This window comes from Cottoperca gobio, chromosome 5, assembly GCF_900634415.1.
Source record: "Cottoperca gobio chromosome 5, fCotGob3.1, whole genome shotgun sequence".
NCBI lineage: Eukaryota > Metazoa > Chordata > Actinopteri > Perciformes > Bovichtidae > Cottoperca > Cottoperca gobio.
In genome coordinates this window covers 28652532-28677805 of record NC_041359.1, presented here as the reverse complement: position 1 = coordinate 28677805, position 25274 = coordinate 28652532, and the positions used below count along the sequence as shown (strand labels likewise).

General features: G+C 38.5%; 1 protein-coding gene across 2 annotated transcripts in view; it reads left to right on the top strand.

The window, feature by feature from the left end:
- Positions 1–22496, top strand: part of matn4 (matrilin 4) — a 36302-nt gene extending 13806 nt beyond the window's left edge. For both annotated transcript variants that reach the window (XM_029431570.1, XM_029431571.1), the window contains 16 exons: positions 965–1082; positions 3180–3355; positions 3439–3597; positions 4391–4622; positions 5161–5283; positions 5685–5807; positions 8733–8855; positions 9613–9735; positions 10321–10443; positions 11422–11544; positions 12179–12276; positions 13395–13526; positions 13810–13993; positions 14080–14232; positions 15185–15289; positions 22383–22496. In XM_029431570.1, coding sequence (XP_029287430.1) covers positions 1001–1082; positions 3180–3355; positions 3439–3597; positions 4391–4622; positions 5161–5283; positions 5685–5807; positions 8733–8855; positions 9613–9735; positions 10321–10443; positions 11422–11544; positions 12179–12276; positions 13395–13526; positions 13810–13993; positions 14080–14232; positions 15185–15289; positions 22383–22441 — 2118 coding nt within the window. In that variant the 5' untranslated portion in view covers positions 965–1000 and the 3' untranslated portion in view covers positions 22442–22496. The remainder of the gene's footprint in view (positions 1–964; positions 1083–3179; positions 3356–3438; positions 3598–4390; positions 4623–5160; positions 5284–5684; positions 5808–8732; positions 8856–9612; positions 9736–10320; positions 10444–11421; positions 11545–12178; positions 12277–13394; positions 13527–13809; positions 13994–14079; positions 14233–15184; positions 15290–22382) is intronic.
- The last annotated feature ends 2778 nt before the right edge of the window (positions 22497–25274 follow it).

Here is a 25274-nt window from a genome sequence, read left to right as displayed (position 1 = left end):
AAATAATGTCCAAATGTTTGGCCGACCCTCCGCTCACTACAGAGATGAAGATATTAGGATGAGACAAACAGACTGCCGACTCCGGCTCTGTGGACCTGAGGGAGAGAGGGGGCTTTCATTGTGCCAGTTTACATGGACTGTGTGCCCTGAAGGTAAACAGACATTATCATTATCCCAGAGCCTGACACACACACACACACACACACACACACACACACACACACAGTCTCACTGTGAACCTTCTCCAGGTGTTTGCAGGCGACTGTTTTACGATGGGGCAGGACTGGAATGTCCCTCTGCAACACGCAGACATCGACATTATTATCACAAACACAAGAGGACTTTACTGACGTGGAAACACTCATCACAGACGTGTACGGCAGCGTGTAAAGATCATTGGAGGTGAAGGGACGGGGGGGACGGGGGGGAGACAAAACTCAGATTATTAACAAGAACAAAGTCTTAATGTTCCCTCTGATACTTCTGTTCTTGCCAATTCTTCGCACATGTTGAGGTCGAGGCTACTTTTAAAACATCGTACGTTGGACTTTATTTGTATCGACACCTCCTCACTGGTTCCCAGCTTTAGTTCAGGCTCCGTCTCTTTAAACCCGTAGTGTGGTTACTTATTCTTTCTCCTCTGAGACACCGAAACAAAGTCAGAGCAGTTTCTAAAGATCTAACCCCAACTTTCAGATTAAAATCCAGATTCTGCATTTGGTTAAAAAACCTGAAAACACAAAACTGAAGCCTGATGTGGAAGGACCTGCGTCACAGAGTCCCTGGAATCTCTTCAAACTATGATTATTTCTAATAAAACAACTAAGTTTTGTCTCTTTTTGACCTCGATATCTGGATCTGTCTGTCCTTCTCACACGTCAGTAAATGAGTGAAGATTCTGTGTTTTGCTAAAAGACACTTCGTCACCTCGAACAACCTCTTCTGCTTCTGTGTTCCCCTCCAGCTGTGGTAACCCATCTGTTGGATCAGAACCATCAGGATGAAGATGAGAACGTCCGGAGCTCTGTGTGGCTTCTTCCTGTTGACACTTGTCGTCCTCGCCGCCGCCAGGCCGAGAGCAGGTCAGTCTGCCGACACGGAGAGAAACACATTAAAGACAAAAGAGAGAAAGAGTTTCTGTTAGTTTCCTCCTAATTGGTTCTCTTCAACTCCATTAAAGAGATGATATTTACACTTTTATTGTAAAAGAATCATACGATACAACCACATAATGTGCAATTATTATTATTATTATTATATACACGTTATAATATATATATTATATATAATATATATATATATATATATACATATAATATATATTAATATATAATCTAAATATATATTAATATATATATATTATATATATATATTATATATAATATATTATATATATAATATATATATATAATATATATACATATATATATATATATATATATATGTATATATATATATATATATATATCTATATATATCTATATATATATATATATATATATATATATATATATATATATATATATATATATACTGTTTATCTGACTTTCAGGTGGTTTAAGTTGTGAGAAATTTTGTTTTTTTTTCTATTTTATAACTTTGTGTACAGTTTTGTCTTTTGTGCAAGTCATTGTTTGTTATATGTTATTCTTATATTCTAACTTCTGCACTATTTCCCATCTCAGATTTTTCATTTTCACTGAGGTTCAAGATTTCCATCGCCAACTTCTTTGTATTCAGATTCAAAACAACTTTATTGTCCCACACGGGGAAATTCCTTTAGTCCAGAGCGCCAGGCATGAGGATACTATAAAGTCCAGAGTAGAAACACACAATAAGAACACGACACACTCACATTGACACAGAACAAACAATAAAGTCATGTAATGTTGATGGAGCTGCATGATGTGCAGGCTGAAGACTCGAGGAATTAAAGTCCTTTCTACTTGTTTTGTGTTATTTTTAAAGAAGTTCTCCGGGTCAACAATAAATAAATAAAAACATGAGAAACGTACAAGTTGACGAAGCCCCCAGCGTGGTGCTGAACACACGACTTAAAGCCACTAATGCTTTGCGACAGACTTCTACATTTAAACGTGGTTTAAACATCTGCAGCTGAAGCTGGACTTGATTTATTTGGCCGGACGATGAGGTCGACATATTTATAGGATGTTAAAAACCAGCCGTGTGCTCACGTCTGTTTGAAACTGAAGACAGATTCCACAACAAGCCCACATGTCTGCTCTCAGCGACACGGAGCCTCTTCTGTCTCTCACGAGAAATAATCCTGCATGAGCATTAATCCACCGTCCGCCTCAGAAAGTCTCACACACACTCGCCTCATTCCTCCTCATGACGGCTGTTTCTGAAGATGATGTTACAACGCAGGAGTCAAAGTGAAGACAAAACCAGGTGTGAGTGAGAAACACACCTGGACTGCTGCTGTGAGGACACGCGGACACTTCTATAGATCAAGGAAAGACAAGTTTATTCAGATACTCAAAGTGCTTCACAGAAAACATCAGAAGCAACGAGTGCAAAACACCCAGATCATAAAGGACGTTTAAATACAATTAAAACATCATTAAAGAGCTAAAACAGAATAAATAACACGGGTATAAAATACAAGATAGAATAATTATTGTATGTTAAGTAAGAAACACTTTGTACAAAAAGCTGCAAAACAATATTCAGACACTTTACTTCTTCTACTACTACTTCTTAAAGGATATGAAGTTATTCTATATTAACTTATATAAACAACTCCCATTAAAACAGTAAAAACAACAGATTTTACTGTAAAAAAAACACAAATCTATATAGTTTCATATTTTAAACAAATCAAACAAATACTGCATTTGTTGGGGACTATTTTCAGCGGCGGATGAATCCAGATTTGGTGTCGTCGTGAGGATTTGTGGCAGCAGGACGGTGTTTGTGGAATTGAGTCAAAATAAATGACAGTATGATAAAACCCAGGATGTCCATCGCATATGTTGCTCTTCTGGCTATTCTGACCCGCAATCCTTTGCGCAGGGGATCGGAGCATCAAGGGTTCAAGGCCGAGTGCTATGACGTGTGTGATGCGTCCCGCTTCGATTCTTGTTTCTTTAATTGTGTTCTCCCCACGATGTCCCGTTTTCTTCCTTGCTGTTGAAGGTTTTTGTTCCTTCTCGCAGGTCCGGTCCAGAAATGTAAGTCCGGTCCGGTGGATCTGGTCTTCCTCATCGACAGCTCCCGCAGCGTCCGGCCACATGAGTTCGAGACCATGAGGAAGTTCATGATCGACATCCTGAGCACGCTGGACATCGGACTCAACACCACCAGAGTGGGAGTGGTGCAGTACTCCAGCCAGGTACCGCAGGTTCTTTAAATGTTATTCGACGACGTGGAGGATGATCAGTGGACGTCACACGACTCTTCCTCTTCTGTCTTCAGGTCCGCACAGAGTTCTCTCTGAAGGCCCACGCCAATCTGGACACCATGGTGAAGGGCATCAATCAGATCATCCCGCTCGCTCAGGGAACCATGACCGGACTCGCCATCAAATATGTGATGAATTCAGCTTTCACCGCCGAGGGCGGAGACAGGCCGAAGGTAACGTCCCTGATACAGTTCAGTGTCACCTCAGCTCCTGTAATAAGTCTATAATAAAGTGTGTATCCAAAATACAGACACTCAGAGTCTTAACATGTTTCCACTGAAACACATTAAAACCATCATGTTTGATGTGTGAACATCCTGCTTTCTATGATTTCAGTTTGACATCTGCAGCTTCTAGATTAAACGTTCAACTATTTTCTACCAGATTGAGACTTTTCCTCATGTTTCCTGCACAAAAAGTAAAAATGCATTAAAATCAATGTTCATTAACACATCTGTGAAATATACAAACATTAGCACAGAGACAATTATGTCACAAAAAGACATTTAAAGGGTTAAATTCTGAAAATGAAAGAATATCTGGTTATGATCAGGAACTCAGTGAAAGTGGAAAATAATATGAATATATAATTTTCTGATGCGAGGAAGAGCAAAAATAAAGCTTGGTTTTATATTTGTGATCTGAATATCTCACATAAATATTCCACCTAAATATCTTAAGTTATGTTTAAAGATTAATTTAACTGTCTGGTTTTGTGGTTCTATGATGCAAAACAGATCAACTCTTCCTCTTTTCTCTGCTCTTTAAATCTGATATCACACAGATGCACCGCAGTCTGTCAAGTTTACTGTCGAGGAGAAATGAACTTCCAGTTTTCTAGTACTTAATAATATTCAGATATCGTGTAAAGACTAAATAAAGACAATAACGAGAAGCTGTTTAATATTCCGGGGGTCTGAAGCTTAACCTGCGTGTTGTTAGCTGAGCTCTTTTCTTCTCCCTCAGGTCCCCAACGTGGTCGTGATCGTGACAGACGGACGTCCTCAGGACCGTGTGGCCGAGGTGGCGGCGGAGGCCAGAGAGAAAGGCATTGAGATCTACGCCGTGGGGGTGGCCAGAGCCGACATGGCGTCCCTGAGGGCCATGGCGTCCCCGCCCTTCGAGGACCACGTCTTCCTGGTGGAGTCCTTCGACCTCATTCACCAGTTTGGACTTCAGTTCCAGGACAAGCTCTGCGGTAAGACGGGAAACGTCTTTCGGGCTGAGTTTCCTTCAGGGTCTGACTTCATATCTGAGTTAATCTGAAACTAGTGAACACCTTCACTGATGGATTACTTCTATATGAAGCCAACTTAACACAAGACGAGTAAAAACCTGCAGCCAAGTCTCTGGAATTTAAATGTCGTGCTGTTTGGCTTCAACAAGGAAACAGTTGATTCTTTATGAAGTTAAATCACAACGAATGTCTGAATAAAGAAAAAGCTCCACCCCCACAGAACATAATACGTTTCACAGCAGATCCTTCAAACTGCTATTATTCTACAAACAACTTTCCTTTGTGAGAAATGGAAAAGGAGAGTAAAGGCAGACACACACACACACAGTGAATGAATAAAACATAATTAATAAGAAATATAAGACCTGGTGTTTGCAGCACAGACTCACAGTAAGAAGCTGAGAATAAACACGTTGTGTGACCTGATAAAGATCCTCCAGCTTCTGTCTGGAGCTGAAACGTGTTTTAGACGCTGACGTGGATGTCGTCCCTGCTGTAGGGATGGATCTGTGTCTGGAGTCGGAGCACGGCTGTGAGCACATCTGTGAGAACTCCCCGGGCTCCTTCCACTGCCTCTGTCTGCCCGGATACTCTCTGAACCACGACGGGAAAACATGTGCAGGTAACAAAACCCAGCAGGTCCCACACAGGAAGTACAGAACACACATTAGTGCCACAACTTGCTCTTGTTTTAAAGTCTGACACTGTGGGTTCACAAAGTCAAGACAACTGTGACAACCTGATTTGTTTCTTTAATCTTTATTTATACACATTTTGGCAAATTGGCACCATTAAAAGTGTGCCGAATGAGCTACCACAGTTCCTGATTGCAATATATAATACTTTGATAGTACTTGAGCGGTCACACTACTATTATAAAAACAGAATATTAGTTTATCTAAAGGAACAGGAAGACTTGCTGCATTGTTACGAGTATAAATGTCACTTAACACAGAGATGATGAAAGTTACATTTACTGTGTGTGTGTGTGTGTGTGTGTGTGTGTGTGTGCGTGTGTTTCAGTCATAGATCTGTGTGCGGAGGGGAAACACGACTGTGAGCAGATCTGCGTCAGCTCTCCCGGCTCTTTCTCCTGCGACTGCAACAAAGGATTCAAACTGAACGACGACAAGAAGACCTGCTCCAGTGAGTCTCACACACACACACACACGCACACACACACGCACACACACACGCACACACACACACACACACACACACACACACACACACACACACACACACACACACACACACATGCAGAAAACACGTAGAAACTGTATTCCTGAATACAGCATTCCTGATATAATTTTACACAACACACACATCCAGTTGTATGTGACGATAGCTCCTGGCTTTATATTAAGAAGTATGTTCGGCTGAAATGGATTCTGAGCTTCACAAACTGCTGATTCATGATTTCTCTGCTGATTCATGAAGTGTGGGTTTGCATCACGTTCCCTTTTGTCTCAATAAAAGACTATAAATCCTTTATATTTCTTTACATCCTGGCTTGAAATCACAGTTTTTTATTAAGACCTTATTCCCACATTTAAATCTTAAAGACTTTAGTGTCATGTTGGCTTTGAAACATGTCGTACAGCTTAAAGCTGAGGTAGGAAACGTTTGTTTGGCTTCACTGGGAGAAAAACTCCAAAATAACCTCTCAGCATATTGTAATTCAAGAGGTCCGAGAGAAAGTCTGACTTCTGCTCCTCTCAGCTGTTTTCAGGCTTTAGAAACACGTGACGGAGACTTTGGACGATCTCGTGTCATTTCAGAGTTCAACTGCAAAGCAACAAAGACAGACTTATCAAAAAGACAAAAAGACTGCTCGCGGCAGTGTGCAGTGTTGTGAGCTAAAGCTAGCCTCACGGCAGCAGGCTACACTGTTCACTGCACTGTTAGCTACACTGTTAGCTACACTGTTAACTGCACTGTTAGCTACACTGTTAGCTACACTGTTAGCTACACTGTTAGCTACACTGTTAACTGCACTGTTAGCTGCACTGTTAACTGCACTGTTAGCTACACTGTTAGCTACACTGTTAGCTACACTGTTAGCTGCACTGTTAACTGCACTGTTAGCTACACTGTTAGCTACACTGTTAGCTGCACTGTTAGCTACACTGTTAGCTACACTGTTAGCTACACTGTTAACTGCACTGTTAGCTACACTGTTAGCTACACTGTTAACTGCACTGTTAGCTACACTGTTAGCTACACTGTTAGCTACACTGTTAGCAACATTTTCTCTCCATCTCTGAAACACTTCGCAGATTGTGAGCCTCGAATCACAGCTCGTCATCTACAAGAGATTTACAGGCCTTCAGGTTTGCAAAGAAAACAGGCTCGCAATCATGAACCAGTACGCATTTTGGGCGAAGGTCATAACATTATGATGTGTTCAATGTAGTCTTGTAATATGTAGTTTTTGCCAAGAATCTTGACTAAATCTAGGTGTTTGAAGGAGAAATTTTCACAACATATACAATAAATATTAGAGGTAATTCTTAACTGTTTAACTTCCTGACAAACATCTGTATGCAAACAGTAATAAAAGGTTGAAGTTGGGATTAATTGTTTAGTTTTTTAATGTGGTATCGAATAAGTAGTGTGCAAACACGTGACAAAACTGTGTGACGTATGCGCCATGTTGATTGAAAAACAAAACAACAATGGCGTCTAAAGCGAACAACAACAGCTCCGACTTCTTCAAAGTATGTTGACTCTCTGGATCCTCTGCAAAGACAAGATTCAGAGGAAAAGTCCAAATGTGCAGCCGTGACCCGTACACGCTAAAGCCGTCGGATTATGTTGAGGATTTAGATTCATTACCACCGATTGAATATCCGGATATTGTGAACTACCTTGTGCTACAAACGTCGTGGGCAACCAACGCACAAATGAAGGCGTACAAGAGCTTAGATGCTTATAATGTCTTTGTTTCTGGCTGGGTTGGTAGTCTTCTTACCAAACCACTGAAAGATGACAGGGTGCTCGTCCATGCCCGTGTGAATCACTCTCAAAGAGCTCGAGATACACCGCTCAAGCCGTGGTTTGTGAGTGAGAAGAGCGGCGATGTTATCCTCGCACACTGTGATTGTATGGCTGGATTAAACAAAGCATGTTCTCACATTGGTGCTTTGCTTTTCGCAAGTGAAGTAGGCTCAAGAATAAGCAAAACAAAAACATGCACAGAAGAAAAGAGCAAATGGCATCACATGTAAAGAAAGTGCTTTATTTACCAGTCAGCGATGTGGAGAAGTAAGGTCTTACAGTGTCCGGGTATATCAGAAGCACAAATGTTTAACGTAAACATTGCAAACATAGCTTTAGCATGAGCTCTTACAGATATAAAGTGGACGCCACACACACGGTGAACTGAGCTTCTTCTTCTGTTGAATCCTCACGAGTTATGTTGCTAAACCACAGCTGACGTCGTTCAGTAGACAGTAACTCATCCCTCTTTTGTGGATCGTTGTTTTTGATGATTTTAGGAAATCTAAAGAAGCGTTTCTCTGGGTCACGAGTAGCGTTATGACCACAAGTATACACTGCGCACAAGGTTGGCATTTTCTTTCAATCTTAGACGTTTAAATACAAAGAAAATCACGAAGCGTTGCAGCAACTCACACGCGAACGGGCGCAGTCTCGGTTGTGTATTCCAACCAACATGGCTGACTTACGGGTTGGGAAATAAGTGTGACGTCACATGCACACGATCTATTGGTATCAAGAATCATAGAACTTCACTGGTATTGATATCGCATACTCCATTTCTGTTATCTTGACAAAACTGAATAGATTAATGTGTGAAGTGTATGGTTTCTGTATGCTTGTCCTGTAGTATATACTGTATATCTACATCTGTATAGAAAACTACATACTGGGGCACCATCTGAATTACAATATGCTAAAAAGTTATTATGACGGACATACCCCCCCCCCAGCTTTAAAGAATATGACCTATAGTTTATTGTGACACAAAGGGAAATTAGATGCAATTCCACACACACGTTGCTGCTGTTCGCTCTGCTGCTTACGGCCGCGCTGCTTTCCTCCCCTCAGTGATCGACTACTGTTCGTTTGGGAACCACAGTTGTGATCATGAGTGTGTGAGTGTGCTCAATGGCTATCACTGCCGCTGTAGCGAGGGACACAGGCTGCTAGAGGACGGCAAGACCTGCCAGGGTAAGTAGCACACACACACACACACACACACACACATACACACACACACACACACACACACACGAGACAAACTCTCCCTTAATGACAAAAACACAATGAAGTTGTCTGATGGAGCACGTGCAGGATTAATGTAGGATCATTTAACACTCACAGGCTCAGATTACAGAATATTCTATTCTATGCAGATGATGCACAACTCTATAACAGTGTCACCACGGACTACATATACACGAACTTTATATGTTATTAAACAAATCAGGCCATGTGACAGAATCCTCAAAACAAAAACAAATACTGAAGTAATTGTTTTTGTCCCTAAAGAAAAAAGATTAAAAAACTTTATAATAACATCATTAATAAATTGATAGTTAATTTTACAAAATAACTATTAACTAAAGTTTAATAACTATCAATGCACCATGTATTAATGATGGCTGTTATAAAGTCAGAGCTCACCATGAAGCCATGAAACTAAATTCAATTCACATTCACACATTCACACACACACACACACACACACACACTCTCACACACACACGCACATTATTGTCTTCATGACGTCTTGTGTTTAATGTGTTGTTGTGTCTGAACGGTGCAGTAAAAACACCCGAACTGGAGTATGGTATTATGAGCTAATTTCAAGAGAGTATGCATGTAAGTGAATGCACAGAAAACACACACATACTTTAAATAAATGTGTGTGTGTGTGTGTGTGTGTGTGTGTGTGTGTGTGTGTGTGTGTGTGTGTGTTATTTAGCCATTGACCTCTGCGCTGAGGGGAAACATGACTGTGAACAAATCTGCATCAGCGCGCCGGGCGTCTTCACCTGCGACTGCAACGAAGGACACACACTCAATGAGGACAAGAAGACCTGCACACGTTAGTCAGGCCCTCGCACACATACACACATCCACACATCCACAGCTGTACACACACCAACACACACACACACACACACACACACACACACACACACACACACACACACACACACACACACACACACACACCTACACTGACAGGCCCCTGGTGCATCGACAGCACCCTGCAGCAGGAGTCAGTAAAATACTAAATAGTTTCCGTCTCCAGCTTCTCATAAAGGAAGACTTGCTGCTTCTGTAAATGAATTCCCTTTGTGTCTTTGGACTCTTGTTCCGAGTAAATAAGCAGTTTGAGAACATCACTTTGGAATAAGGGGACTTCTTCATTTGATCCAAAAAAAACTATGAACAGATTAATCAAATTGTAAAATATGTCGTTACTCTAATAAGTGTCTCAAACGTGCGGTCAGCAGCGTGTCCGGCCTGAAGACACTTAGACACAAATACACAAACTGAAAACGTTCCACTGTACCATTAAGGACAAACTGAAGATAACGTGTGTGTGTGTGTGTGTGTGTGTGTGTGTGTGTGTGTGTGTGTGTGTGTGTGTGTGTGTGTGTGTGTGTGTGTGTGCGTTACTCAGCCATTGACCTGTGTGCGGAGGGGAAGCACGACTGTGGACAGATCTGTGTCAGCGCTCCCGGCGTCTTCACCTGCGACTGCAACAAAGGATTCAAACTCAACAAAGACAAGAAGACCTGCACAAGTGAGACTCACACACACACACACGCACCGTTTCTGTAGATCACACACACACACACACACACGCACCGTTTCTGTAGATCACACACACACACACACACACACGCACCGTTTCTGTAGATCACACACACACACACACGCACCGTTTCTGTAGATCACACACACACACACACACACAATGTTTCTGTAGATCACACACACACACACACAATGTTTCTGTGGATCACACACACACAATGTTTCTGTAGATCACACACACACACACAATGTTTCTGTGGATCACACACACACACACAATGTTTCTGTAGATCACACACACACACACACACACAATGTTTCTGTAGATCACACACACACACACAATGTTTCTGTAGATCACACACACACAATGTTTCTGTGGATCACACACACACACAATGTTTCTGTGGATCACACACACACACACAATGTTTCTGTGGATCACACACACACACACAATGTTTCTGTGGATCACACACACACAATGTTTCTGTGGATCACACACACACACACAATGTTTCTGTGGATCACACACACACAATGTTTCTGTGGATCACACACACACACACACAATGTTTCTGTGGATCACACACACACACACAATGTTTCTGTGGATCACACACACACACACACACACACACACTGCTCATCTGTTGTGCTCATCATCATTTAAAAAGCACTTCCAGCTGGTTTGTTGTCAGGAGAAACTGAGAAGATCCCGTCGCATGACACTCCTGAAATGTTTCTGAGGGTTTAGAAACATTTAGTTTTCTTGAGGATGTTGTGAAGGAAAGCCCTTTGATCTCCAAGTTCCTTTGTCTTCATTAAACATTTTCCTGAGAAAAGTTTAATTAGTAGTCTCCTAAAAGTGAAATAATTTACTGCATCTTATTATAATTAACAATAGTAATAGCGGTTTGTATTAATATGTAATAATGTGTGTTTCTTGTCTGTGTATTTGCAGATATGGACATGTGTAACACGGTGCAGCACGGCTGTGAGCACCAGTGTGTCAGCACGCCAGGATCTTATTACTGCATCTGTCCCGAGGGGCAGCTGCTGCAGGAGGACGGCAAGAGCTGCGGCAGTAAGTCCACACACAAGAGTATATATTATTATAATGTCATATCAAATCCCCTGGTTCCCTGTTGTTCAACGCAGACCTGCTTATGAAATGAAACTGTACTGTAAGTGAGGTCTGGAGGAACTCAGAGGGCTGCAGGGGGACGGAGGTCCTGGGGGGCCTGCAGGACCCGCAGGAGGTTGTGGGTGGAGGAACTGCAGCAGCATCATAGTCACATTTTAAGAAATTAATCAACAGATAAGAATGTAGGAATGCGCAATATTTATGTATCGGCATTATTCACAGTTTCAGAAGAAGACAACACATTTACAATAAAAGCTTTTTGATGTAACAATAGTGACGTCGGTTAGATTTAATTATGTCAAAGCTACTGAATATTAAATAATCCACCAGGTGTGCATAATAACACAATAATAAAGGTTATGAACGTCTTTTTAAAATACAAAAATGTAAAATGATCGGTTATCTTATCGGCACGAGAAGCAGATCGTCTGAAAAAGAAAACATTACTACTTCATATGTGAAAGGAACAACATCATATCTGCGATCAGCTCACGTTGTGTGGATTTATTTACCAGTCCGGCTCAAAACTAAAACAATTATTATTTCTCATCTTCCTCATCTTCCTCATCTTCAGCCTGCAAATCGGCCAACATCGACCTGGTGCTTGTGATCGACGGCTCTAAGAGCGTCCGGCCCCAAAACTTTGAGCTGGTCAAGAAGTTTGTGAACCAGGTGAGGCGTGTTTACATATAGAAATATGAATATATATATATATAGATATATATATATATATATATTCATACATATATATATATACATATATATATATATATATATATATATATATGTATGAATATATATATATATACATACATATATATATATTCATATATATATATGTATGAATATATATATACATATATATATATATATATATATTCATATATATATATATATATGTATGAATATATATATTCATACATATATATATATATTCATATATATATATGTATGAATATATATATACATATATATATATATATATATATATATACTAAAGTCTTTTATTGTCAGTATGTTTTACACTTAAACTATAAGAACAACAAAAACTGAACATAATTTACCAAATCTAATTGATCATCTGCAAGAAAAACCAATTCCTCCACACAGATGTTTGGATGAATCAGCAGTTTGATCTGCAGGCTGTTACCGGGCAGATTAATGACGAGTGTTTGTAATGAAGGAAGAAGATCAGCCTGTCGCTCAGAGAGACACATCAGGAGACACTTCAGAGACAAAGACAATATACGACAATTTAATAATGACAAATAAGAACTTAAATGTTGTTGTCTTTGTTTGCTTGAGTAGAACTGCATTCTGTCTGCAGTAAACATATTTAATAATAAACTAAATAATTCTCCACAGGTTTTTAAAAAACTAAAGTTTGCAAAAATAAAGAAAACAGCAAAAACAATTGGTAAACTTGCAAAAATAAAACATTTAAAAAACAATTTTAGTGAAGTGGCCTTCCCTGGTGTTGGCTCAGTGAAATACTATAATTAATAAATAAATAATCAGCCTTGTGAGCGACTAGTGTACAATACTAATCTCTAAAACCTCTCCGGATACATTAAAGATGTGTAACAGTTTACAAGTCTCAAAACAAAGACATCCAACTGTCAACACATCAGCCAGTAAAGCACAACATCTGCAGAATTGTGTCTAAAAATAAATATTAAATATATATATAAATATAAATATTGAGTGACAAACGACAGCGTTTTATTTTTCAATGTCAAAAGCAATAAGAATAATAAAGTACCTGTGCCTCGCGTCCTCCTGTGCTCCAGGTTGTGGACTCTCTGGACGTGTCTGCTCATGGCACCAGAGTGGGTCTGGTTCAGTACTCCAGCCGGGTTCGGACTGAGTTCCCCCTCAACATGTACCAGACCGCTGACGAGATCAAAGCTGCAGTCATGAAGGTAAACAACTAATCTTCAATTCTATGTTTTTACAATAAGTGTCATCAAGTATTCCTGAAATTAAGATCATAATCATAATCACAAGTTGGAATAGAGGTGACAGTTCAAAAGGACGTGCACTGGTAAATAAATCTAAATTATAAAAATATATATCATTCAAACACAGACTTTTACTTCCTGGGCGTCCAACAAGGACAGATGCTCGGCCCACTTTCAGTGTGAGCTCACAGTGAAAGAAGTGGCAACACTCGGGACTTGAACTTTAGTTTCTGTCCTCGTCCAGGTTGACTACATGGAGAAAGGCACCATGACAGGCCTGGCCCTGAAGCACATGGTGGAGAACAGCTTCTCAGAGGCAGAGGGCGCTCGTCCTTCAAGCCGCAACATCCCCAGAATCGGGCTGGTGTTCACAGACGGACGCTCGCAGGACGACATCACAGAGTACGGCAGGATGGCCAAAGAAGCCGGTAAGACTCAACATGGCGCGAGGGTCGAACCACAGCTACAGTTTGTATTCACCTTCTCATTAAATGTACGTTTGTGATGTGTGCAGGTATCACCATGTACGCCGTGGGGGTTGGTAAAGCTGTGGAGGATGAGCTCCGTGAGATTGCATCTGAGCCTGTGGAGAAACATTTCTATTACACCTCTGACTTCACCGCCATCAGCACCATCGCTGAGAACCTCAAACTCAACGTGTGCCCAGGTACAAGACTCAGGATCCGACTTTCACTGACAACAAACAGCTGAAACATGAAACACTGCAGAACAAACACGGGGCTGGAATCTGGAATCATCACCAATTTATTAATGTTTCATTCGGGATTAGACGTTAATATATTCAAGCACAAAGCCCCTAAATTAAAGTACATTTTTGGTGGCCCAAATGTAAACTTATGTATAAACAATACACAACACAGCCTTCTTTAACTGTGAAACTTCAATAAATGAAATTAAAATATATAATTATTTATTTAAATCTCAAGTTATTTGCCAAAAATAACCTTCGCCCAACACTCATTAATTCTGTATGGAGCTTGAACGCATCATAATGTAACTCAATGGAAACAAACTTTATTTATTCATAAAGGGACTTACCGTACACTTTCTTTTCTCCTGAAGAGGCTGAAAGGTTGTAATATCAGACGGGACATTTTAACAGCAGTATACCAGTATATATATATATATATATATATATATATATATATATATATATATATATATATATATATATATTGCATTAAAGACTTGATTACATGTTTAACTTTAACTTTGATTCACTTCATTTCAATGTCATAAACATAATTAAAAAACAACATATCAAAATAATTTAGACTTTTTTTTAAAGATTTAGTTCAACATAAAGTAAAGTGTGAAAGATGAGACTCACATGTTACTTTTCATGTGATGCGTCTGCACGCAGGTCACTGTAAACATGTCCTTTGGCTCCATCTGCTGACACAACAGCTGTAGGAAACACATTCGAATGTAAAGAAAGAAGAAAATATACGTTTGCAGATGGTCTAAGTGGACATTAATCTAATCAAGGGCAGCAATGCATCATGTTTAATCCATCATATGTTTCTCACCTGCATGCTAAGTGCCACAGGATGTAAACAGTGAAGCTGTCTGTCTGTAACTTCTTTGTGTTCTTGCAGAGGAGAGTCAGGGGGAGATCGAGGTGAAGGACCCATGTGCCTGTGAGAGTCTGGTGGAGTTCCAGCAGGCCACCATGAGCAGCCTGGAGCAGATCACACAGAAACATATCCTTTTAAAAAACATCGTCGTCCAAACAGCAGGGACCAAAGCAAAGAAACAAATATTCTGTAGACGAACAAACAGATAAAGTGACTCTGCGGGTTCATCCCGAGGAGGAGCCTGCAGAATTACACATAGGACTCATTGGATTCAGATGTTACAGATGTGATGTTACAGATGTTACAGATGTAACTGATGTTACAGATGTTACAGATGTTACAGATGTTACAGATGTAACTGATGTTACAGATGTTACAGATGTTACAGATGTTACAGATGTTACAGATGTTACAGATGTTACAGATGTAACTGATGTTACTGATGTTACAGATGTTACTGATGTTACAGATGTTACAGATGTTACAGATGTTACAGATGTAACTGATGTTACAGATGTTACAGATGTTACAGATGTTACAGATGTAACTGATGTTACAGATGTTACAGATGTTACAGATGTTACAGATGTAACTGATGTTACAGATGTTACAGATGTTACAGATGTTACAGATGTTACTGATGTTACTGATGTTACAGATGTTACAGATGTTACAGATGTAACTGATGTTACAGATGTTACAGATGTTACAGATGTTACAGATGTTACAGATGTTACAGATGTAACTGATGTTACAGATGTTACAGATGTTACAGATGTAACTGATGTTACAGATGTTACAGATGTTACAGATGTTACAGATGTTACAGATGTAACTGATGTTACAGATGTTACAGATGTTACTGATGTTACAGATGTTACTGATGTTACAGATGTTACAGATGTAACGGATGTTACAGATGTTACAGATGTAACTGATGTTACAGATGTTACAGATGTTACAGATGTTACAGATGTAACTGATGTTACGGATGTAACTGATGTTACATATGTTACTGATGTTACAGATGTTACTGATGTTACAGATGTAACTGATGTTACAGATGTTACAGATGTTACAGATGTAACTGATGTTACAGATGTTACAGATGTTACAGATGTTACAGATGTAACTGATGTTACAGATGTTACAGATGTTACTGATGTTACAGATGTTACTGATGTTACAGATGTTACAGATGTTACAGATGTAACGGATGTTACAGATGTTACAGATGTAACTGATGTTACAGATGTTACAGATGTTACAGATGTTACAGATGTAACTGATGTTACGGATGTAACTGATGTTACATATGTTACTGATGTTACAGATGTTACTGATGTTACAGATGTAACTGATGTTACAGATGTTACAGATGTTACAGATGTAACTGATGTTACAGATGTTACAGATGTTACAGATGTAACTGATGTTACAGATGTTACAGATGTTACAGATGTTACAGATGTAACTGATGTTACAGATGTTACAGATGTTACAGATGTAACTGATGTTACTGATGTTACAGATGTTACAGATGTTACTGATGTTACAGATGTTACAGATGTAACTGATGTTACTGATGTTACAGATGTTACAGATGTTACTGATGTTACAGATGTTACAGATGTAACTGATGTTACAGATGTTACTGATGTTACAGATGTTACAGATGTTACAGATGTAACTGATGTTACTGATGTTACAGATGTAACTGATGTAACTGATGTTACAGATGTAACTGATGTAACTGATGTTACAGATGTTACTGATGTAACTGATGTAACTGATGTAACTGATGTTACAGATGTTACAGATGTAGCTGATGTTACAGATGTTACAGATGTTACAGATGTTACAGATGTAACTGATGTTACTGATGTTACAGATGTTACAGATGTAGCTGATGTTACAGATGTTACTGATGTTACAGATGTTACTGATGTTACAGATGTAACTGATGTTACATATGTTACTGATGTTACAGATGTTACAGATGTAACTGATGTTACGGATGTAACTGATGTTACATATGTTACTGATGTTACAGATGTTACTGATGTTACAGATGTAACTGATGTTACAGATGTTACTGATGTTACAGATGTTACAGATGTTACTGATGTTACGGATGTAACTGATGTTACATATGTTACTGATGTTACAGATGTTACTGATGTTACAGATGTTACTGATGTTACGGATGTAACTGATGTTACAGATGTTACGGATGTTACAGATGTTACAGATGTTACTGATGTTACTGATGTTACGGATGTAACTGATGTTACATATGTTACTGATGTTACAGATGTTACAGATGTAACTGATGTTACATATGTTACTGATGTTACAGATGTTACTGATGTTACTGATGTTACTGATGTTACGGATGTAACTGATGTTACATATGTTACTGATGTTACAGATGTTACTGATGTTACAGATGTTACAGATGTTACGGATGTAACTGATGTTACATATGTTACTGATGTTACAGATGTTACTGATGTTACAGATGTTACTGATGTTACAGATGTTACAGATGTAACTGATGTTACATATGTTACTGATGTTACAGATGTTACTGATGTTACTGATGTTACTGATGTTACGGATGTAACTGATGTTACATATGTTACTGATGTTACAGATGTTACTGATGTTACAGATGTTACGGATGTAACTGATGTTACATATGTTACTGATGTTACAGATGTTACTGATGTTACAGATGTTACTGATGTTACGGATGTAACTGATGTTACATATGTTACTGATGTTACTGATGTTACAGATGTTACTGATGTTACGGATGTAACTGATGTTACAGATGTTACAGATGTTACTGATGTTACAGATGTTACGGATGTAACTGATGTTACAGATGTAACTGATGTTACGGATGTAACTGATGTTACAGATGTTACGGATGTAACTGATGTTACAGATGTTACGGATGTTACTGATGTTACAGATGTTACTGATGTTACAGATGTTACTGATGTTACGGATGTAACTGATGTTACAGATGTTACGGATGTAACTGATGTTACAGATGTTACAGGATGTTACAGATGTTACAGATGTAACTGATGTAACTGATGTTACAGATGTTACAGATGTTACAGATGTAACTGATGTTACAGATGTTACTGATGTTACAGATGTTACTGATGTTACAGATGTTACAGATGTAGCTGATGTTACAGATGTTACAGATGTAGCTGATGTTACAGATGTTACAGATGTTACAGATGTAACTGATGTTACTGATGTTACAGATGTAACTGATGTAACTGATGTTACAGATGTTACTGATGTTACAGATGTTACTGATGTTACAGATGTTACAGATGTTACTGATGTTACTGATGTAACTGATGTTATTGATGTTACAGATGTAACTGATGTAACTGATGTTACAGATGTTACTGATGTTACAGATGTTACTGATGTTACGGATGTTACGGATGTAACTGATGTTACAGATGTTACTGATGTTACGGATGTAACTGATGTTACGGATGTAACTGATGTTACAGATGTTACGGATGTAACTGATGTTACAGATGTTACGGATGTTACTGATGTTACAGATGTTACTGATGTTACAGATGTTACTGATGTTACGGATGTAACTGATGTTACAGATGTTACAGATGTAGCTGATGTTACAGATGTTACAGATGTTACAGATGTTACAGATGTAACTGATGTTACTGATGTTACAGATGTTACAGATGTAGCTGATGTTACAGATGTTACTGATGTTACAGATGTTACTGATGTTACAGATGTAACTGATGTTACAGATGTAACTGATGTTACATATGTTACTGATGTTACAGATGTTACAGATGTAACTGATGTTACAGATGTAACTGATGTTACATATGTTACTGATGTTACAGATGTAACTGATGTTACAGATGTAACTGATGTTACAGATGTTACTGATGTTACAGATGTTACAGATGTTACTGATGTTACTGATGTTACGGATGTAACTGATGTTACATATGTTACTGATGTTACAGATGTTACAGATGTAACTGATGTTACATATGTTACTGATGTTACAGATGTTACTGATGTTACTGATGTTACTGATGTTACGGATGTAACTGATGTTACATATGTTACTGATGTTACAGATGTTACTGATGTTACAGATGTTACTGATGTTACGGATGTAACTGATGTTACATATGTTACTGATGTTACTGATGTTACTGATGTTACAGATGTTACTGATGTTACGGATGTAACTGATGTTACAGATGTTACAGATGTTACTGATGTTACAGATGTTACGGATGTAACTGATGTTACAGATGTAACTGATGTTACGGATGTAACTGATGTTACAGATGTTACGGATGTAACTGATGTTACAGATGTTACGGATGTTACTGATGTTACAGATGTTACTGATGTTACAGATGTTACTGATGTTACGGATGTAACTGATGTTACAGATGTTACGGATGTAACTGATGTTACAGATGTTACAGATGTAACTGATGTTACAGATGTTACAGATGTTACAGATGTTACAGATGTTACGGATGTAACTGATGTTACAGATGTTACAGATATAACTGATGTTACAGATGTTACAGATGTTACAGATGTTACAGATGTAACTGATGTAACTGATGTTACAGATGTTACAGATGTTACAGATGTAACTGATGTTACAGATGTTACTGATGTTACAGATGTTACTGATGTTACAGATGTTACAGATGTAGCTGATGTTACAGATGTTACAGATGTTACAGATGTAACTGATGTTACTGATGTTACAGATGTAACTGATGTAACTGATGTAGCTGATGTTACAGATGTTACAGATGTTACAGATGTAACTGATGTTACTGATGTTACAGATGTAACTGATGTAACTGATGTAACTGATGTTACAGATGTTACGGATGTTACTGATGTTACAGATGTTACTGATGTTACAGATGTTACTGATGTTACGGATGTTACAGATGTAACTGATGTTACAGATGTTACAGATGTAACTGATGTTACAGATGTTACAGATGTAACTGATGTTACAGATGTAACTGATGTTACAGATGTTACAGATGTTACAGATGTAGCTGATGTTACAGATGTTACAGATGTTACAGATGTAGCCGATGTTACAGATGTTACAGATGTTACAGATGTAACTGATGTAACTGATGTTACAGATGTTACTGATGTTACAGATGTTACTGATGTTACAGATGTTACAGATGTTACTGATGTTACTGATGTTACAGATGTTACTGATGTTACTGATGTAACTGATGTTACTGATGTTACAGATGTAACTGATGTAACTGATGTTACAGATGTTACTGATGTTACAGATGTTACTGATGTAACTGATGTTACTGATGTTACAGATGTTACAGATGTAACTGATGTTACAGATGTAACTGATGTTACATATGTTACTGATACAGATGTTACTGATGTTACTGATGTTACTGATGTTACAGATGTTGCAGATGTTACTGATGTTACTGATGTTACAGATGTTACTGATGTTACGGATGTTACTGATGTTACTGATGTTGCAGATGTTACTGATGTTACAGATGTTACTGATGTTACAGATGTTACTGAAGTTACGGATGTTACGGATGTAACTGATGTTACAGATGTTACTGATGTTACGGATGTAACTGATGTTACGGATGTAACTGATGTTACAGATGTTACGGATGTTACTGATGTTACAGATGTTACTGATGTTACGGATGTTACTGATGTTACGGATGTAACTGATGTTACAGATGTTACAGATGTAACTGATGTTACAGATGTAACTGATGTTACAGATGTTACAGATGTTACAGATGTAACTGATGTTACAGATGTAACTGATGTTACAGATGTTACAGATGTTACAGATGTAGCTGATGTTACAGATGTTACAGATGTTACAGATGTAACTGATGTTACAGATGTTACAGATGTTACAGATGTTACTGATGTTACTGATGTTACAGATGTTACAGATGTAGCTGATGTTACAGATGTTACAGATGTAGCTGATGTTACAGATGTTACAGATGTTACAGATGTAACTGATGTTACTGATGTTACAGATGTAACTGATGTAACTGATGTTACAGATGTTACTGATGTTACAGATGTTACTGATGTTACAGATGTTACAGATGTTACTGATGTTACTGATGTTACAGATGTTACTGATGTTACTGATGTAACTGATGTTACTGATGTTACTGATGTTACTGATGTTACAGATGTTACAGATGTAACTGATGTTACTGATGTTACAGATGTAACTGATGTTACTGATGTTACAGATGTAACTGATGTTACTGATGTTACTGATGTTACAGATGTTACAGATGTAACTGATGTTACTGATGTTACAGATGTAACTGATGTAACTGATGTTACAGATGTTACTGATGTTACAGATGTTACTGATGTAACTGATGTTACTGATGTTACTGATGTTACAGATGTTACAGATGTTACGGATGTTACGGATGTTACAGATGTTACTGATGTTACAGATGTTACAGATGTTACAGATGTGGAGCTCTGGCTGCAGGTACGTCCGTCTTCTGACTGATTTTGGGTTAATTGGCAAAACTTCAGTCCCAAATTCTTCTGTGTAACAAATCAGATAAAAGTTGAAGGATAAAGCTGCCGAAATTATACTTTAGTCTAATTATCAAACATTATCTTCATTACCACGAACACACACACACACACACACACACACACACACACACACACACACACACACACACACACACACCGTCCTGCTGCTACACAGAACACCAAATGTGGATTAATCCGCCACTGAAAATAGTCCTCATTAAATGCACTACTTCCTCCTGTTTGTTTGGCACAACTGACACTTACTATATATACTATATACTTACTATAACTACATGTTTGTGAGGTGTTTTTAAAGATTGACGCCGTCAGTAGTAATCAATGGGCTCGGAGCGCAGAGCCGCAGACAGGAAGTCAGAAAGTGACACATTGTTGGTTTTGATGGAATTTGTTGAAAATAACAACAATACAGAATAATACTTTATTCTTTAACAAATATTTGTTGGTACACGATATTTTTTGAAAACATCTATTCAATAAAAACTAGACTTCTTTGTAAACCTACAGATATTTGTGAAATGTCTTTATTATTCCTTAATCAGCTGTTTACTGTCTGCGATGACGGCTCGTCTGGAGCAGCTGGAGAACCAGCTCCTCTCCAGGAAGTGATCTGTGTCAGTGAGCGAGCGGGACGCCACAGAGAGAATAACTGCGTGAGGAAGAGGAGGAGGAGGAGGAGGAGGAGGAGGAGGAAGAGGAGGAAGAGGAGGAGGGCGCATCAGAAACGCTTCATATCAATGGACAAAACCAAAGCGCCTTTTTACGAAGCCTTTGTAGCCTCCAGTTGTCTGTTGCTCTTCATGCTTATGAAGATGACCTTTATCTGAAAGCTTGTGATACAGAATCACAGTTCTGAAACGTAAACGACCTAATTTGTAAACGTTTTGTCTAAAAAAATAAAAATACAACAACACCACGTCCACTTTCCCACCGTCACCAAACAGCTGTGAAACAAAAGCCTTCACTGCACAGAGGTTACATTTCCAGGAGACCCCGAGACGTCTGTAGGCTCACATGAAGGTTTATAACACTTGTTATCGGCCTCCATGTTATAGACACAGAGTGGAGCGTAAGCATGTGGGCTGTGAACGAGATGTAATCACCTGTTGATATTAGAAATAAGCACAAAATATAATTCAGTGAACATCAGTCACTCCGTTATACCTGAGCTGTGTTGTACGCTTTGTTAAATATGATGTTTTTATAGCAGATTGTTTGTTTCTACCACAGTAAAATAGCAAATTTTATTAACAAATGAAGTGTTGTTACCACTCCCAATATTAATTTATCGCTCGTCACATAAACTCATTTGATCGCTTGAGGAAAGTGGAAAGTAGTTTGGATCTTAAACAAAAAGGGAAGAAATGTAAAGCGTCACTAAATCTGTTGATGAATGTGAAGAAGTGACAGGAATCAGTGTTTGTTCTCCACTCTGCACTTTCTAGAGTTCGTCTCCCTCTGAACATGTCGGAGTTTTTTTACCAGTAGAAAAGTGGTTCTGTCCATCTTCTCACGTCAAATCAGTCAAACTGAAGGTTCTGTGTGCAGATGAATGAGCACGTTGGTCGTCCACCACCAGTGTAAACCCCTTTATATCTGAACGCCTGTATGTGTTTGTATATTTTCTTATAGCTTTACCTTTTTGTATTTTCCTCATGAATCTCTGTATTACAGCACAGAAGGCAATAAAAGATTCAACCTTTCACTTTGTCAGCTGCTGTTTTTCTCGGCGTCTTTTCTAGATGATTTGCAAAAACTGCAGCTGATCTTCAGGATTTAGTTCAGTTTGGAGATGAAGATCAAATGAAATACTATAAATAAATAGAAATAGTCCAAAATGCAGGTTTTGTTTTCTTCCTGGTTGATTTGGTAAATCTTCCACATTATTACTTTGAAACAGAGCGGTTTTCACTAAAGTTATTGTATTTTAATGAAATGTTCCTGAAGCCTCAGTTAAATAAGTCAAATAACCAAATACAAGAATACGCTTTATCTTACAGGCCTGTAATAGTTTAATCATTTTCAGATTTCCTGGAAATAACTTTCGCTACTTCAATTAAAATCCATCTATTATTAATTACTGGAAACATTTTCTATAAATGTTGAATCGTTTGTTTGCACAAACGTTCCTCGTCTACTCCAGCTGATCTGCTGTGCACTGACTGAACACTCATAGGTCTTCAACAGGGGGTACTGAAGGGGGGTCGCGAAATTGTTTGTAGATAAAGCAAAACAATATTTACCAATTCTTTTCTTTTTTTTTGCACATTTACATCTTCCCCACCCCCCGTCGCACAGAACTCCGACAGCACCCTTGGCCTGAAAAACGTTGAAGACCCCTGCTCGAAATGTACAAATTAAACACATGTATAAATATGCAAACATGCTGGTACAGCGCCACCAAATGGCACTAAATTTGCCTGTGTTCCAAATCTCATACTTTTCCTTTTCCTTTGTAGTCGGACTGCATCTGCAGTTACAAAGTGTGTCCTGTTGCATACAGAACACATTCAAGTGGGATATACTGGTTTGTCATAACACTGGGCCATAGATCCCCGGTGCAAAGGATTGTGGGTTAGAATAGCCACAAAATCATGCTGGTTTTAGAATGCAAAATGTGACCTGATGCAGTGGGACATCCTGGTTTACTGCATTCGACTGTATGTATGAGGACATACTAAATATTGTTCTAGTGTGGGTAATAGAACACATGTGGTTACAACAGCACAAAACGTCGAGGAGATTTAAGCAAAACTGTATTAAAAATCTGAAAATATTACTATTAATTATTGTGGACCAAGTCTTCTGACGATTGCACAAAATGGTTTTGTTTTTGAGACAGTGAAGGAACAAAGATAAATCCCTGCGGCTCGTGTTTAAAGAGCAGCTCCGCGGGGATCACTTACTCACAGCGTCATTACTGACTGTGAGCTTTGGCACATCTCAGTAGACTGTGATGCAACACCTGCTGACAGCTATAACAATACAACTTATTCTAGTATTTACAAATATTTACATTTATCATCTTGGCCGGAATCAACGGATCTGATTCACAACAAATACATAAAAACTCACTTATAGAAATAAAAATGATTCCAATGAGACACACAGTGAGTTCAGAGTTTAATCTGGGGGAAGAGAGGACGGCACGGACCCCTTCTCTGTGAACTCAGAGATTACATGTTGAAAATAACAATAAAGAACAGCTGATAAACTGTGAACACAAACAGGGAAGCAATAACTCAGGACATTTGGATGAATTTCGAGCAGATTATTTCGTGCAGTTTTACTTTTGTTTTTAGGAACTTTGAATTCAATTCTTCTGTATTATGTTCTTTTATTTTAACAATCATGGATTCTTAAATTCTTTTTGACAAATTCAGTGTTTTCTTAACCCAAACTTCAGCTGCTAAAGCAAGACGAGGCTGTAGAGAGAAGCCTC